The sequence below is a fragment of the Chroicocephalus ridibundus genome, chromosome 6 (genome assembly GCF_963924245.1).
Source record: "Chroicocephalus ridibundus chromosome 6, bChrRid1.1, whole genome shotgun sequence".
Lineage (NCBI taxonomy): Eukaryota > Metazoa > Chordata > Aves > Charadriiformes > Laridae > Chroicocephalus > Chroicocephalus ridibundus.
The window spans coordinates 49010893-49028069 of record NC_086289.1 but is presented as its reverse complement, the minus strand read 5'-3'; the positions used below and the strand labels follow the sequence as shown (position 1 = coordinate 49028069).

General features: G+C 47.3%; 1 protein-coding gene across 1 annotated transcript; it reads left to right on the top strand.

Moving 5' to 3' along the window:
- Window positions 1-1774: 1774 nt before the first annotated feature.
- On the top strand, window positions 1775-5118 carry CHST2 (carbohydrate sulfotransferase 2). Its single transcript, XM_063339319.1, has one exon. It carries the CDS (start codon window positions 1960-1962, stop codon window positions 3259-3261), a length of 1302 nt encoding a protein of 433 aa, XP_063195389.1. The 5' UTR covers window positions 1775-1959; the 3' UTR covers window positions 3262-5118.
- The last annotated feature ends 12059 nt before the right edge of the window (window positions 5119-17177 follow it).

Here is a 17177-nt window from a genome sequence, read left to right as displayed (position 1 = left end):
CTGGAAGGGGCGTATAGGCTTTTCTGTAGAGGCAGCACGGTTGTTAATATCTCCATAGAAAATTTGGGAGGAGTACAGAAACCTTTTTGATAAGGGATATAAAGATTGCTTTGGCATTTAGCTCCTTCACTCTGTTATACGGGGGTGTTCCCTTTTTTAAATAGAGTTCTACCAGACACACCAGGTGACTCTGTGTTTTATCCACTCTGTGAGTGTAGCATCGGATCTGCGCCATTTGGAAAATAAATATTCCAGCAAAAACTTGCCCGTGTGATCCATTGCGGAGGGATCGGTGTGTGTCTGTGCCAGGTGCAGCCCTCCAGCGTATCAGACCTTCCACCTGCCCCATGGTGGGCTGTATATATCCTACCGATGAGGGGAAAGGATGGGAGAACTTCTGGGTTAAAGAAAGCAATTGAAAGAAGAGAGGCACCAAATGCTTCTGTCACTCCTCGTTGCCCCTTGGCCCGTGCTGATAGCCCTTGGGGGAAGGGGGGACCCTCAGCGAAAACCCCTTGATCTGCCAGAGTCACTGGAGCCCAGTGCCTTTGGGATGTTTCTGGTCCCACAGGTGTGTCGTTCCCTCTGGGCTCACTCAGTGGGTTCTGGGGACCTGTGTCGTCTTCTCTTCAAAGCAGCCAGGAGCTGCACCACTGCTTGCGTGATGCCTCGTACAGCACTGTGGCTGTAAAGCAGAGAAGTTGTGAAAAAGTCCTCCAGGTACGTGACAACCGCTCTGGGGTGGTGAGGCATTGCTGGATAGCTGCGTGTTGGGGCTCTGCTGTGGGACCATGGCTGCAGCTGGGGCTGAGCAAATGTGGGGCTGGGAACCCTCCTGCCCTGGATCATCCCTGGGGCTGGCTGCTGGCCAACGGTGGCACTGGCCCCGGGGCTGCAGCTATGCCCAAGGCAGTATCAGTGCTTCCCAAACCCCTTCGTCAACCCAACGGCACTGGCCCAAGGGCCTGACGGGCAACTAAAAATGATGGGTCACTTGTAGTGGTTATAAAAATATTTTTAAGAGCACTTCTGTCTGAGCTGTATCAGGAAGACCTGGTTTGGGGTTTTCTGATGTTTTTGGAGAAGTTATTAGAGGACCTCTGAAAAATCTGAGTTAACGATACCGAAGGCCGGAGCTGGGGCCGTGTCTGTTTCAGGCCTTTTATGGCTTCACCCCCACCTCATTGTTCCCGTTACTGGCGGGGCAGCCGCGCTGTGCGAGCCGTAACGGGTGATGGAGCCCCCTCCTCCCGCGCCGGGCTGTCGGAACCCCCACAACAAGGGGAAAACTTCACATCACCCACCGGCATTCCGGACCCGGGCCGGGGGCCGCCCCCTACCGCGCCGAGAGGCAGGAAGGTCGGTGCGGGGGGTGGTGCGAAGTGCCCCTCCGCGCCACGGGCCGCACCGGGCACTGCGGCGGAGGCGGGACGGCGGCGGGAGCGGCGGGAGCGGGCGCCAATAGGGAGCGCGGGGCGGGGCGCCGCCATTTCGGGCCGCACCTCCGCGGCCGTTCCGTTACCCGGCGGCGGCGGCGGCGGCGGCCGGGGCTGTCCCCGCTGCGGCGCGGGGCGGGGGCGCCATGCGCGCTGCCAGCGCAGGGGCCCGCCCGCCCGCCGCCCCCCTTTGCTCCCGCCCCCGCGGCCGCGCTGCGGGGCGGAGCGGAGCGCGGCGCCGCCTCGCCCCGGCGGCCGCCGTGAGCTGGGCTGCGGCGGCGCCCGCGGCCGCTCGGCGATGGCGGCGCGGAAGAAGCGCGGGTGGCCGCGCGGCTGCTAAGTAGGGCAGCGGAGGGGCGGAGGCGGCGGCGGCGGGGCCGTCGGCGTCGCGGCGGCTGCGCCATGCGGGCCGGGCGCGGGGGGCCGGCCGGGAGACGGCGCCGGGGGCGGTGCGCCCTGCTGCCCGCCGCGGGCCCCGGGGCGTCGGGGCGCTGAGCAACAGTTGGCCCCGCCGCCGCCCAGCATGAAAGTGTGCCGGCGGAAGGCGCTGGCGCTGTGCCTGGGCTACGCGCTCCTGCTGCTCCTCGCCGCCCTCAACCTGCTGGAGTACAAGTGGCGGCGGGAGCCGCGGCGCTGCGGGGAGTCCCCGGCCGCCCCCCGCCACCAACACCAGCCCCCGCCGCCGCCCCCGCCGCCGCCGGCCGGGAGCCGCGGTCCGGCGGGGGCCCGGCGGCAGCTGGTCTATGTCTTCACCACCTGGCGCTCGGGGTCGTCCTTCTTCGGGGAGCTCTTCAACCAGAACCCTGAGGTCTTCTTCCTCTACGAGCCGGTGTGGCACGTCTGGCAGAAGCTGTACCCCGGGGACGCCGTCTCGCTGCAAGGGGCGGCCCGCGACATGCTGAGCTCCCTGTACCGCTGCGACCTCTCCGTCTTCCAGCTCTACAGCACGGCGGGCGCCGGCAAGAACCTCACCACGCTGGGCATCTTCGGGGCGGCCACCAACAAGGTCATCTGCTCCTCGCCCCTCTGCCCGGCCTACCGCAAGGAGGTGGTGGGCATGGTGGACGACAGGGTGTGCAAGAAGTGTCCCCCGCAGCGCCTCAGCCGCTTCCAGGAGGAATGCCACAAGTATCGCACGCTGGTCATCAAGGGTGTCCGCGTCTTCGACCTGGCCGTCCTCGCCCCCCTCATGCGGGACCCGACCCTGGACCTCAAAGTCATCCACCTGGTGCGGGACCCCCGGGCCGTTGCCAGCTCCCGCATCAAGTCCCGGCATGGCCTCATCCGGGAGAGCCTGCAGGTGGTGAGGAGCAGGGACCCCCGCATCCACCGCATGCCCTTCCTTGATGCTGGCCACAAGCTGGGTGGAAAGAAGGAGGGTGGGGGTGGCTCAGACTACCATGCCCTGGGTGCTATGGAGGTCATCTGCAGCAGCATGGCCAAGACCCTGCAGACTGCTCTGCACCCCCCTGACTGGCTCCAGGGCAACTACATGGCTGTGCGCTACGAGGACCTGGTGGTCGAGCCCATCAAGACCTTGCGGCAGGTGTACAGCTTTGTCAACCTGGTGGTCAGCCCAGAGATGGAGAAGTTTGCCCTCAACATGACCAGTGGCCCTGGCTACTCCTCCAAGCCCTTTGTGGTGTCGGCCAGGAACGCCACCCAGGCGCTGAGCGCCTGGAGGACTGCGCTCAGCTACCAGCAGATCAAGCAGGTCGAGGAGTACTGCCACCAGCCCATGGCCCTGCTGGGCTACGAGAGGGTTGGCAGCCCCGAAGAGGTGAAGGACCTCAGCAGAACGTTGCTCAAGAAGCCACGGCTGTGACAGGGCAGCGGGCGTTCGCCGACCGTCCCCAGGGGCGGCCGAGCCCCGCTGGGGAGAGGAGCCGCTCGGCTGGCTTGAGTGAGGGAGGGAGCCGGGAAAAGCAACCTGGGTTCCGATTTCCTCCAAAGACTGCTGAAGGGTAACATACAGTAATGTGATGATTTCTTTCTTTCTTCCTTTCTTTCTTTTTTTTTTTTCTTTTATTCCTCCCCCCCTCCCCCCATTGCATTGGGTTAGATGAGATTTAAAAAAAACAATAAAGTGGAACTGAAAATATGTGTAGACCCCTTTTCCCCTTCCTTAAAATTCGAGGCAGTGATTCTGTACCAAAATCTTCTTTATGGAGTTCTGGTGGGTTTGAAGATGGTAAGAAAAACTCTTGCACAATCCCTAACACACCTTTATCTCCCCGGTGCGGAGGGATGCCCTTGGAAAGCATAATGCTGAAAATCAGACTTTTGTATGAAAGCAAATGTTCAGATATGATAGTAATAAAAAAAACAATAAATGATATTCATTTTTATAATTACCTCAATTGTTTGGGAACTACAGTGTTGCTTATGTACAGCTGGAGGGGATGCTTGCTGAAAATAGCAACGTGGACTTTTTTAAGGGTATGGGTGGAGGGCTGGTGTGCAACATTTGACGTGTTCAAAGATTAGGAGCTGCTCTTGCAGAAACAAGTACAGATCTCACAACTGTAGTGCAGGTTTTATGGCTGTGTCAAAGCAGGTTTCTATTTAACTACTGTCTTTTTTGTTGTATTTGAAAAATCTTTCAAGTGCCACTGTATTAGTGTCCTAAGAGTTTTAAAATGTTTGCCATCACAGCAGTATTTATTTTTGTCTTGACATGTATGTCCAGGAGTCACTGTCAAATAGAAGTGGATCTACAGCGTGACAAGAAGTGCAGGATTTAAAAAGACATTTATCATACTGGAAACATTAGCATGTGTGAAAATGAAAATAAAATTATATATATTCTATATATTCTATAGTGCTAATAATACAGTAAGCTATTTAAGATATTTCTTGATGATTGGTAACAGGTGTAACAGGGAAGCATAGAAAAATGCATAGAATGATTTATTTTTCCCCTTTATCTGAGTGTCCAAGGGTATATTTATGTACGAGGAGGGAGGAAACACAGCTGTGTGTTCATAGCTGTAATGGAGTTTTTACGGAGTCAACCTAGCGTTTAATTTCCGAGCGCTGGTTAGATACGTGTTTCTTGTGGATTGTCATTGCTCTACGATGGAGCCAGATGGTGGTCTGGCTCTTCCTGGGAGCTTTGCCTAGAGACTCTGTCCCATCGTTAAAACTCGATTAAAAAAATAAGAGATTTTACTACTTCTGCTTTTATAATTTCCTGAAAAAGTCTCGGTTTATTAAAGGTTAAGTGGTGTGTTGCATATGAGAAGTGCAGACACCTCAAGTAGTTTTTAATCTTGGTGTTCTCTGATGCTCTTTAGAGGCTCATTTTGCAACTTGAGTTTTTAAACTAAAGTGGTTTTGCCAAGCTGTTCTCTTAGGAGACTATAGACTTTTCTACAGGAGGTATATTTTACATTGCCTATCTGGGTGTTGTGCCTTCAGCAAATGTGAAGAGTATGAGTAGGAAAAAGGAAATTGATTTGTGAAAATAAATTGATATAAACAGGATGCTGATAAGTGTATGTGTGTGTGTATGTGTGAAAATTTTAGTGATGTGTAATATGTTTATTTCTTGTATTGGTCCTTTTAAGTTAAACAGGTGATAACTGGCTACTGAGCTATTTGAGTTCTTGATGAAATTTTGGCATCAGATGTTGAACTTACTCTGAAAAGGAAACACGTTTAATAAACTAGTTAAAAGATTCTTGCATAAGGTTGCCTATACACTTGCTGAATGACTACGTTACACATGTCCGTTCCCTCAGTTCATCACTCAGCACAAACAACATTGATGATCACTATCACTGGGAGATCTTATAATTGGCCTGTTAGGATGTATGCCTAAATTCCAGATAGCAGTGCTAAAAATGGGAGGTATAGCTAATTTGGTATTTAAAATAAATATTAAGGTACTTGTGTTTTTGTGAAATTAGTTATCACTGTATGTATTCTGAGTGGATTTTGGATATCTGGGTTTGGGCTGTACCCTGTCTTTTTCTTTCTTCAGTCGGTGTGTGCTGGGGCAGTGTTTGAAAATGCGATCCGCTTATAGAGCGTGTCGCTTGCTTTTGATCCATCCGCTGCTTTTTGAAGCACCCCTGCTGCCCATCGCACGGTCCTGTCTGTCCGCCTGCCTGGGAACAGCCGGGCCTGTGTTTGCCGGCGCTGCGATCGGCCGGACGAGCTCTGCGGCGTGCTGTGGCGTGCTGCCTGCCGGGGAGCCAGCCCAGCTTCCCCTCGGGGCTCTGACGCTGCGCCGCAATTTCCCATCCCGCTGTCTTAAGTATGAAACTTTGCTGTGGCTTGCTAAATGGAGCTTTCTCATGGCAGCGCTTTACAGCGTAAGCTCTTTTGATTTGGGGGCCTGGAGCACAGTCATTTATGTGTGCGGAATTCCTTGGTCTCTTCTGGGAAAGTTTTCTGGGTGAGTAAAGTGAACCAGAATTAATCATCTCTGGGCACGTGAAATAGATGAGCCCGATTGACTGAGTTTCCAAAAATCTCCTTTGGATTCTGATTACATTAAAAAGCTCATCCTGGCCTTCTGAGAGAGCGCTCGCTGCTCTGCTAATAATGGTGCATTGCCAAGCATCTGCCTCACTTTACTGATGTGAACGGTGTGCCACTGGAGTTACAGCATCGGAGTCGGGTCTGTAATTTGAGCTCCACCTACTACATTGCAGCAAGGAATTACCCAACATACTGTACAGTTGTACCTGGGCATGTTTTGGTGAACAGAAGTAGTAATGCAAAGCTCATTTTGTGAAAATAAAGGACTGCAATTTTGTTCAGGTAAAGCTTCAGGAGAAGTGAAATTACTCTGCTTGTGTAAAACGTGGGTGGGCTAAGCCCTACATTTAATGCTGCTCCATTAAAAAAATAAGTATGTGAACAACTGGCTGTTAAAAGAGGCTCTTTTTAGTCCTTTTTTTATATTCAGAAAAGAGGATTAGAGGAATTAAAAAAAGCCAAACAGTTGAAAAAAATTTAAAAAGTTTTAAATGTGGAAAATTACAGAGAAAAATAGGGTATCAGAAAGATTATGAACATGGTTACAAAAGAGCTCTGCCTGTTGTGAGGAGGGACATCTAGCTGAGGTCGGAATACTTTAATACTTGACTGTTATGCTTAAAAATAGTGCCCGGGTTTGCTTTCTGTCTGATTTAATAATTACAGTGTGCTGCTTCAACTGACACTAATGCTTGTATTAGTGAAGAATCAATAGGATATACAAGATACAGGGCGCACTAAGTTGCACTGAACGGGAGGGAGCCTGTTTTGAAGACTTGGCACGTCGTTCCCATGGAAAAGAAAGGCCAGTGCGCAACTACGTGTTGTTTTCTGCTCTGAACAGAACCAGAAAATAGTACAAGTATTGTAAGTGGTAATGATCACTCAGTGCATGAAAACAGAGGAAAACCCTCTGTCCTCCACTGAATCAATTTAAAACACAAGATGTGTAAAAGTGTGCAGGTTGCTGCAGCTGACCTAAACGCTGATAATGAAGAAACGGTTAGATAAAGTATTTTTTGGCCTTTCTAATAAAAGGAGGAAGTTCTTAATTTTTCCGATCACTGCATAATTTGTCAGGTGTTAAGCTTCATGCCCTGACTGGGAACAGGAACATAACTTACTTAATTGAAAACCACAAACCTTGTTTTTCAGTTACGATTTGAACTCGGGTCTCTAGAGATGAAACACTGGTGGTTATAATCAATTCTGAAACAAGTGGTTTTCATCCTATAGGTCATGAAGAAGAAGAGTGGGATTATTCTTTATTTCCCCCGTAATTTCTAATTGTTGTGGTATGATTTAAGTGTCCTTGAAAGCAACGGGTGTTTAACATGAGGTTTTGCACACCGCAAGGGGTGGTCGCAGAGCCTGTGTTTCAGTTCAGCTCCTGTGCATCCCTTTAAGGCAGGTGTGGGTCTCTCTGGAGCGGTGAGTGCCAATCGTGTCAAATCGTGTGGGGCTGCTTAACCTGAAAAGACTGAACGTCAGGCAAATGCTGCCTGTGTTACTTAATCAAATGGATCAAAAGTGTTCTAATTCTAGTGCCATTTCAATTAAGGGTGTTGTACCAGGATAAATATTACTCTGCTGGAAGTATGCATATGAATAAGGCAAGCAGATTTAATTTGGAGGCTCTAGGTGAGAGTGAGACTGCTTGCATTGGCGTATCCAACCTCAACGGTCACTGCTTTCTGCTAGTTCCTGGCAGTCACTGGATGTGATTTACATTTTGCGTCAGAGCTCCTGAGCAAGATCTTATGAAAATGTGCGCATGTTCTAAAATAAAAAAAATACATGGAATAACTTATCAGCAATATTCATTATATTGCACACATTTAAAGTGAAAAATAAGGTTTATGTGGTTTATTTGGATTCACTGCTACCAAATGAGTTCTGTTAATGTGTTTAAATAAGGGCTGTCATGACATCTATGGTTCTTCACATAAGTTATCAATTCTGCAAAGAAAATGCACAGTTTCCGTTCAACACAGGCTGTTTTAACTTTGGAAATTGGAAAATATCCTTGTTTTTATTTTTCTTTGCAGCTTGGGGGTCCCTGCATCATGAGATCATGAAAGGATCACAAGAATGGGCCTGCGTTATTGAGTGTTTAGTGTTCGGATCAATGCAAATCCAATGAGAATCAGTGTGAAACATAAGGTGTCCTGTCTTCCCTTGATGCACGAAGAGCCAGATGCACATCAGTACCATGAAAGCTAAGAAAAGAAATAATTCATAATATAAATGGCGTTGCAAATGGGAGAACTAGTATTAATGAATCATCTGCTTCTGCAGTGAACCACAAAGCTGTAAAATATGTGTAAAAATATATGGCGTACTCCTTCACAGAAGAAAATTCTATGTGTAAGGGACCAATTTACATGCACTGATGTGGGTGAGATCCCTGGTGTCCACATCAATGTCTGATTTAGGAATATGCTTGTTATAAAAATGGTGGTGAGAAGGGAATTGAGGTCAAGGAGTAGGTTACCATTCTCATCATTCCTATCAGAGATGGTGGTGAGTAGCAAGGACAGCCTGCGGGTCTTTTAGTATGAGGTACCACAAACTTGTGTCTGGATACAATGGCATTATTCTGATGAGGTTTGAATGAAAATAGGACTTTCCAGCTGAAAAACAGATGATGAACATCAGATTGGAGGAACTCCCCAAATGAAAAGTGATTAACAAGGCAATCTGAGCAAGGAAGGCTGTAGGAGCTGCTGAGCAACCTGTTTCTAACAGCATTAGTGGAAGCTGAAGTTGCTAACTGGAAGGGGCCCTGCAGCTTCAATTTTAAGAACTCAGAAGATGTTAGTAAGCTTTAAGGATTTTCAAGAATGCCTTCACTTGTCATTTTCATTGGAATGGGAATATTATGGAGTCAGTGGAAGTTATATTTTAGGGTGCCTCCAAAAGTCATGACCTCATAAATTCATATTGGAAGAAGCCTCAGGAGGTTTCTGGTCCAACCTTCTGCTCAATTATGAGATCAAACTAGGTTTCTTCAGGCTTTATCCTGGTGGGTCTTGGAAACCTCCAAGGAGAGAGACTGCACAATCAGTCTCCCTGAGCAACCTGTTGCAGTGCTTGACTGTCCCCGTGGTGAACCACGATGCTTCATCAAAACTCCCCAAATCACTAATTATGTTACGTAAATTTCTTGTCCCTTAATTTTGTGTTTTGCCTATGACTACTGATGTGGGTCATGTCCTCACTTCCCTTTAACTGCAATAGATGTTGGCTGCAGCTCAGCTATTGTGAAGGGTCAGCAGCAAAATGGTTAATGAGCAGTGATCTCAGTGGAAAAATGCGGATTCACAATTAGAATGCTGCATCCAGCAACGTCCCTTGTTTTACCCAGGAGTGATAAAGAGGAGAGCAGAGGCAAAAGAAATTAACTTAGAAGAAAGGAAAGGAATACAAAGTGGTGTCTATTGGAAGCATCTCTTTCTCTGCTATGAGAAGAAAGAAATACTGTTAAGGAAAATGGAAAGAAACAAATGATACCACGCAGCAAGGTCAGGAGAGGATGAACAAGGGTATTTGCGTGTTAAAAGCAGAGAGGATAGAAACCCGAAGGATATAAGAGAAAATGTGCTGATGCTGTGTGCTGTAGCCATTTGCAATTAATCATGATATGCAGAAAGAATTCCTCACTTACAGTTTTAGATTCACTGGTTTTGCTCATAATTTCAAGATGAATTTCAAACAGGAATAATTTTCACAATTATTTGGATACTTTTGGTGTTCCAATTTGTTTTGGGTATAGATAGAAACAGAATAGCTGACCTTTTGTCTAAATATTCCTTTCTTCAGACCTCTATGCATAAATTCTCAAGAAAGCCCCCTAGTCTGCTAAATTCTTGGCACCTTCTTTTTTCCATCTGCCAGATGGTTCCTTCTCCCACCAGTCAGGATTATCAGTAATTATCTGTTTCAAGCCATGTGCATGTCTCATAACAGTTTATCATGGGAGACGTAAAATGGAAAAGGGCATATTTAGTGTTTATATAACTTCCAGAATCACTTCTGGCAGCTTTCAGTATTTGCTAGTTTGCCACTGGTGGTTCCTGTGGATGCTTGCTCTACCGGTCTGTGATCAGCTCTTCATATCTCACATTATTTGGTCCATTTGCTAAAATCAGACACCTTACACGCTTAGCGAGCAGGTGTTTTTAGGTGTACTAACTTGGTTGGTTGAGTGGTGACCTGTTTTGTTCTTCAGGACACCCATATATCTGCTGGCCTGCCCATTTGTGTATGATTCGATGGCTACATCAGACCCCACCAATGCCAGACCGGGGTGGTTGGAGACATCTGGGATCTTTCTACCCATAAAGCAGTAAAAAAGGCATGAGTTTGGGATTGAAGCATGCTGACTTCCATGGTCTTACATGCTTTTCACCTGCTTTGCTGGCTATAGCTCCAGCTCAAAGCATCAGAGCTGGCTGTGGTAAAGGATATCTGTTTCAAAGAGGTTTTGGTACAACGGTGAAGAGCAAGCGCTATGGGCAAAGAGTAAGTGTTACCTTGCTTATGAGAACGAGCATGAAGCAGCCATTGCTGACCGTAACACTTTGATTTTGTAAGAGTTTAACATCTGATCCCTAATTGCATGTTCTTTTGTGCTAAGCAGAGGTAAAAATATACAGCATAAAAGCGTAGTATGTGGCTACAGCCCAGAGGATACTTGCTGTGTTGTTTTAACCTAGGAGACCTCACTGTATGGCACAGCTCATGCATACGCAACCCCCCTCCGTTTTATTTTGTTTAAAATAGGAAATGTCGTACCTGATGCCACACCAGTGATGAAACCACTGACTCTCAGGAGGCAGTGCCTCCACAGGTACTAATTAGGAACGCTGACACCTGACATAGAAAAGGGACACTTGAAAGTGTTTTGGGGGATGTGCTGCTAAACCCTTTCACGTCCCAGACAGGTAACAGTTTCTTGGGAAAACAGGATAAAAACAGAAGTCTTCCCTGCCCTCCTACATGGCACAGGGCTGAGCTGCCCCACACCCTTTACGTCTGCCTGTATTTGTACCCATGTCTTGCCTGGCCCAGCTGTCTCTCAGGTGCCTCTTGTTTCAGGGCCAGCCATGTGCAATCAGCCTCATGGGCAGCAGCTGGCTGAGGTGGGGCAGCCAGCAGGTGCAGAGGGGAAGGATCATTCCCGAGGGCGGGCTTCAGGGAGGATAAAGGCAGGATGGGTGCTCCCTCTATTCCTAGGGGGAGGTGTGGTGTGGGGTTGTGTGGAGTTTCCCTCTGAGGGGGAGAACTGCTGCAGGACCTGGGTGCTGGTGGCTGCTTTGCTGTAGCCATGGGACTGCTGAGAGTCTGCAGGAACGAGACTGAACAAAAGTGCTTTTTGGTCCTGGGGCCTTGCTGTTTCCTGACTAACAGAGAGAGGTGTTGAGGCCGCCATGCTTGGGCACCACATAGAAGGTGTGTTTCAGGGAAAAGAGTCAGCAAAATGCGTTGAAGAGTGTTGGTTGGGACCAAGGAAGCTCCTGAGTGAAGGAAGAAGTGAGGCTCTAGAGCGATGCGGGCAGCTATGTGCTGTGCAGGAGAGGCGGCTGCAGGAGGAGCGGCTTGTGAGGCCCCCGAGGCTGTTGGAGGTGAGGCGTTGTGGGGCAGCCGTGCTGTTGTGGTGGGGAGGGTGAGGGTAGCTGTGGCATTGGGGTACTGCTTTGGGGAGGTTTGTGGGCAAAGGTGGAGCGTGTTTGGGGGTGCCACCTGCTAAAACACACTGATGAGATAGGCACCAGTGGTCTGTTGCCCTCGTGGCAACAAGGCTCTGGGAATGCTGTTTTGGGCTAATAACTGGAGGGCCTGAAGCTTAAAGGAAGTGATGTGCCACATTATAACTCATTTTAACTCATTAAAATGAGTTAATGGGGCACAAAACCCATGCTGTAATCAAGTGGGCTCTGAAGGGGGGATGAGACGTGAGGGAAGGGCTCTGCCCACTGGGAGTCTGGGGTGGTCGAGCAGTGCTGGGCCAGGCTGTGGGTGATGCTGTGGGAGGTGGGCTGTGGGCCTGGCTGTGGGAGGTTGTCAGTAGATGGCAGAGCAGTTGCTGCTGCTGGGGGGCCCCAGGTGTGTTTCACAGCTGGTGAGGGGCCCCTGTGAGGTGGTGATGCCCATGGGTTGTTGGCTGCAACCCAGTCGTGGGAAGGTGCTATTTATTTTAGGTGTTACAGTGTGGGGTTTGGGCCCTGCAGGTGCTCTGCTGCTGTGAGGGCATTCTGCTCCTATCGGTGCTGTGGCACCCTGACACACCACTGTGGGCTGCATCATACTGCCATGTCCTGCCTGGTACCATGGGCATGCTTGCCTGCTGGGCTCTGGCTGCCTGAGCACTCCTGCTTACATCTACTTTTCCAGGGACATGCAACAGCTCAAGTAATTCTCCTACAGGTAAGGAGAGGCTTCAGAGTTGATAATTCCTCAAACACATATGCGCTGACTGACAGAAAAAAAAATAATCTGTATGCATTTCTTTGACACTTTTAAATCTTGTTGGGGCTTAATGTGGAGTCCTTTAGGGTATCTAGTGGCAGGCCCATCCCATACCTGGAGTCACAGGTGTATTACAGAAAGTGTCTGTGTCTCTCTTACTTCCTCTTCTCCCTGAAATGGCCATGGCTGCCCTGACCTCTCATCTCTCTTGCACAGGTGAGCTCTCATCTCCCCATTTCTGTCTCATTCAGAACCTGTAGGTGATCAGGCTCCCTGCTGCTTAATTAGTCATTTCATAATGAATGATTTGGGTAAGTGCTTTGCTCTGAGTGGTAACCAGCCATTTATCTTTGTCATTTCTATCTGAATAAAGAATTACTTTGAAGTTTAAGACTTCAGAATTGCTGGCTTTCACTGTGGCAGAGCTGGTAAACTGTACTTAGATTCCTTAAATCATATCAAGAAATCAATGGACTTCATCCTCACTACAGGGTTCAGACCTTGTTACAGTGTCTAGTAATGGCTCCTCATTTTCTCTTATGAGTCTCTGTGTAGGAGATGCTGAGAAAATACACGCATGTGGGCTCACAGCTTAAGTCTTATTGACTGCTCTGACCACCGTGAATGTGTGTCCCTATAATCTGTAACTCTGGACTGAAACAATAAATTAGGCATAAATTATTCTCACATGTAAACCTTGGGTTTTCTTGGCTTAAGTGTACAGGCAACACATAACAGCCTTCTGGGTAGCTGCTGAATTTATCCCTATGGGAAGGTGAAATGGAAGAAATGAAAAATCTAAACATAATTTTAGAGAAAGAGGACCTAACTGCATAGGCAGATGATGCATTTGAAATAGTTTGTGTTGTTAAATAGTTATGAGGGATTTATTTTTTTTTTAGGTAGTACTTCTGTTCTGTAATTAAGACAATTATCTCAGGTGTTCCCAGCAGTTCTGCATTAGGTTACTGAAGTTAAATCAAGATGCCCACTCTTTAATTCTTCTCTGACTCATTTGTAAAAGGCTCAGAGGAGAGTGAAGGGCTCCCTAATGCTGTCTCTGGAGGCTGTTAGTGCCTGGGCATTCTGCTTTCACATGTTATGCAGGTGGGCTTGGAGGGAGAAGGGGGGTATCCTGTGATAGCCAGATGGTGAATAAGCTCCCTGTATCCATGCTGGCTATGAGAGAGTGTGCCAGCATCCCGCGGCACAAGGCTGTGCCGGGTGCTCTGGGAATTGATGAACAAGTCGGGCTGTGAGGAGATGATAACATGTCTGACAGAATAGACCATGTTATTGTCTAAAAAGTTAGTTTGACATATGGTTATTCTAACATGAATAGTAAATACCTCATTATGCAAAGCTATTACTGTTTGTAACTCAGCTCTCTGGTACTTCAGTGAAAGCAATGTATCATTTTGTGTTTATTGGACTGTAATAGTGACAAAAATGCAGCACGCTGGCATCTTATGGATGTGCAGCACACTTTATTTTTCCTGGCTGCTGGATACATCACTGATGCAGATCAGCTTCCCTCTATAATCCATGTACTTAGTCATAAAATCTTGTTAACCCTTCTAGAAGGGGTACCTCAGGGCTTGTGTGTGACATCTCTTCCTAACCTGAGTGAATTTTCTCTGCAGAGAGAGGTTGTGGAGAGGGTGAAAGAGGGCATCATGTTGCTCCTAGACAACCCTGGGGGTTTGTGACAACCCCAGGTGGTGGTGGGTAAGACCTAGAGCAGCCTACAGGCCATTGTGCATGGTAGGGGGTCTAGGTCCCACTGCCCTGAGAGTAATCAAGAGTTTTAAGCCAGTAGCTGTGAGACAGAAGCCATAAAAATACAATGAAACATTTAAGAACATATTTTCAGAAGGTCTTTAAAATGATCCAGCGATGTTGCTAAGTGCATATACATTTGTATTCCAACTGTCCTGGCCTGGCCTAAGTGATAAACATATACGGGGGCAGGTGCTGTGATTCAAGAGATTGTTCAGTGGCTGGAGGAGCAGGAGATAGTTGGGCACAGGGGGCAATTTAGCTCATTGATATATCATACTCTTAATTTAAAACCTACGCTTAGTAAAAAATATGCCTTAACTTATAGACATTTAATTCTCACATAACTGCCTCTTAAGTAAAAAGAGTAGCTGTATTTAAGGTAATTTAGAAAGGAAGGAAGCCTTTTCTATGCTGATGTAAGGCACTAGGGAACAAGTGGCACATGAGCAGGCCACACAAAAGATGTCGTGTCTGAGGAATGGAAATGAACGTTGCTTTCACTTGTGTGTGTAATGGTAAGAGCTTATCAGGCAGCAGAATCAAAATAAACTTCTGAAGGCTAGGACAGAGTTGAGGTATGAGCCGGACTAAGTTTGGATTTAAAATGAAGGCTAGGTAAAAAGGTGGCAAATATGCTTTTTTTGTGTAGATGTTCCTTCTTGTTTTAATGAAGCATATCACATAGTAACAGTACTTCCTCCCTTCTGTTAAACTGAGAAGTTTTTGAAGTATATACTCCCTCTCCTTAAAGAGGAATTGAAATCCCTAATAATTGCCTTCAGATGTATTTGAATTCTAATTTTGGCTTGCCTTCCCTTCCTTCTTGGGTTTGGCTTTCTTCAGAGTCATTGGTGCTTCATCTTGCCCTAGACGCTCCTGTAAGTTGCATGCTTTACTCTGCAGCCTAGTATAGAGCAGTACGTGCCCCAGCACTTGCACCAGTCTGGAACTATGCCACATCCTAGCAATGTCTCTGGTGAGCAATTGTTTCACAGTCTCTCTTGCGTAGAGTTTCACAGCAATCTGTGCCCATGCAGTAAGGGTGGTGTTTACAAATTTCCCATAATGGAGGCTTTGGGGCCAGAGGAATACTTCTGGTCCTAGCAGGAGTTTAATATGATCTCATGCACTGAAGCTAGGCTGCTTTACATGAAAATAAGGAGAGATTTTTGCCCTGTGTTTACAGCAATATTTTAATTATTTTTCTTTTTATAAAAGCAGTTAGTTTCCTGAAAACTCCTATTATTTCTAAGGCATTGTAGGAATTGGTGCTGCTGATCTGGCACTCTTGCTTTCTTATCTGCTGCTTCATCATGATTTCACTGTAGTAACATCCATTGTCAGAAAGTCAATACAGTGAATCTGGGAAGAGCTACAACTGCTTGGGGAAGTGGATGCATCAAGCTAAACAGTTGATCTATCAAGTTCACTTGCAGTATTTGTTTCAGTAATGGATTGCAGTCTGCAGTCCAGTTAAGTGATGGCCTTGGCAGTCACCTCAGTGCTAGCTCAGGCTGGCACTGGTAGTTGGTGCTAGGAAAAAATCTCTTCAGATGACAGAGAAAAATACTAGTGCTGGAGTCCCTGAAGGAAAACCAGAAAGTCAAGCTTCATGCAGGGGAGATGCAGCCCCATCTTCGTTCCCTCCATAGCCCTTTGACTGTTCATGTTCCTTATATGTGGATGGCGCTGGTCTTTGGTATTGGAATATGCTTACTGAAGTGCTACCCTGAGGGGCCGTGTCTCTTCACCCTGTTTTTTCACCGTTAAAAACTTCAAAAGAGCCTCTAATATGCATATTGATTGAGTGAAATGACTAAAAAGTATACTTCCATTATCACCATGAATCAGGATTCAGATTTGATTGCGTATTATATTCTTAAATATATTCAGCACAAAATGCCTTGTGTTTCAGTATGTGAAATGATAGGCAGGGCATCAGATGTAATGGGCCATGAACTGACTTATTAGACAATGCATCTGATTTTTACTGAGTGCATCTATTTCAATGGCAAGTTTAGTTCTTCTGATGGGAAGCAGGAATGTTCAGTAGGTAATATGCCAAAATCAGCTGGTTATTTGATGGGGCTGAGAAATGAATGGCCCTCTTAATTCAGTGAAGGAAGAATATTTCTGAATGAAGCTCATCGGACTCATAACCATGACAAATCCAAGACTAGCTAGCTGGGAATTTTTCTCTGAGAAGCATTACTGAATTTTCTAGGAAACACCCAATGTGCTGGCTCTGAATCTCAGATGTTGTACCTTGTTTTAGTACAAAGGTGATGATCAGTAAAAAGGAGAAAGGACCTGTAGCCCAGCTGAAGTGCTTATACACTAATGCATGTAGCATGGGCAACAAACAGGAGGAGCTGGAAGCCATTGTGCAGCAGGATAATTATGATGTAGTTGCCATCACAGAAATGTGGTGGGATGACTCACATAGCTATAGTGCTGCCATGGATGCCTATAGGCTCTTCAGGAAGGATAGGCAAGCAAGGAGAGGCAGGGTGTGGCCCTGTATGTTAAGGAGTGTTATGAATGCTTTGAACTTAATGATGGTGATAATGAGACTGAGTGTTTATGGGTAAGAATCAGGGGCAGGGCTAACAAGGCAGATATCGTAGTAGGAGTCTGTTATAGACCGCCCAATCAGGATGAGGAGGCAGATGAAATATTCTATAAACGGCTGGGAAAAGTCTCAAGATCGCAAGCTCTTGTCCTCGTGGGGGACTTCAATTTGCCGGACATCTGCTGGGAATACAATACAGCAGGGAGGGAACAGTCTAGAAGGTTCCTGGAATGTGCTGGGGACAACTTCCTGACACAGCTAGTGAGAGAGCCAACTAGGGAAGGTGCGCTGCTGGATCTGTTGTTTGTAAATAGGGAAGGTCTTGTGGGGGATGTGAAGGTTGGAGGCTGTCTTGGGAACAGTGACCATGAAATGATAGAGTTTTCGATTCTGCGAGAAGCAAGGAGAGGGGTCAGCAGAACTGCTAC

Excerpts from the sequence above, each read along its gene's own strand:
- CHST2 (XM_063339319.1), top strand. The coding sequence starts at position 1,960 with ATGAAAGTGTGCCGGCGGAAGGCGCTGGCGCTGTGCCTGGGCTACGCG.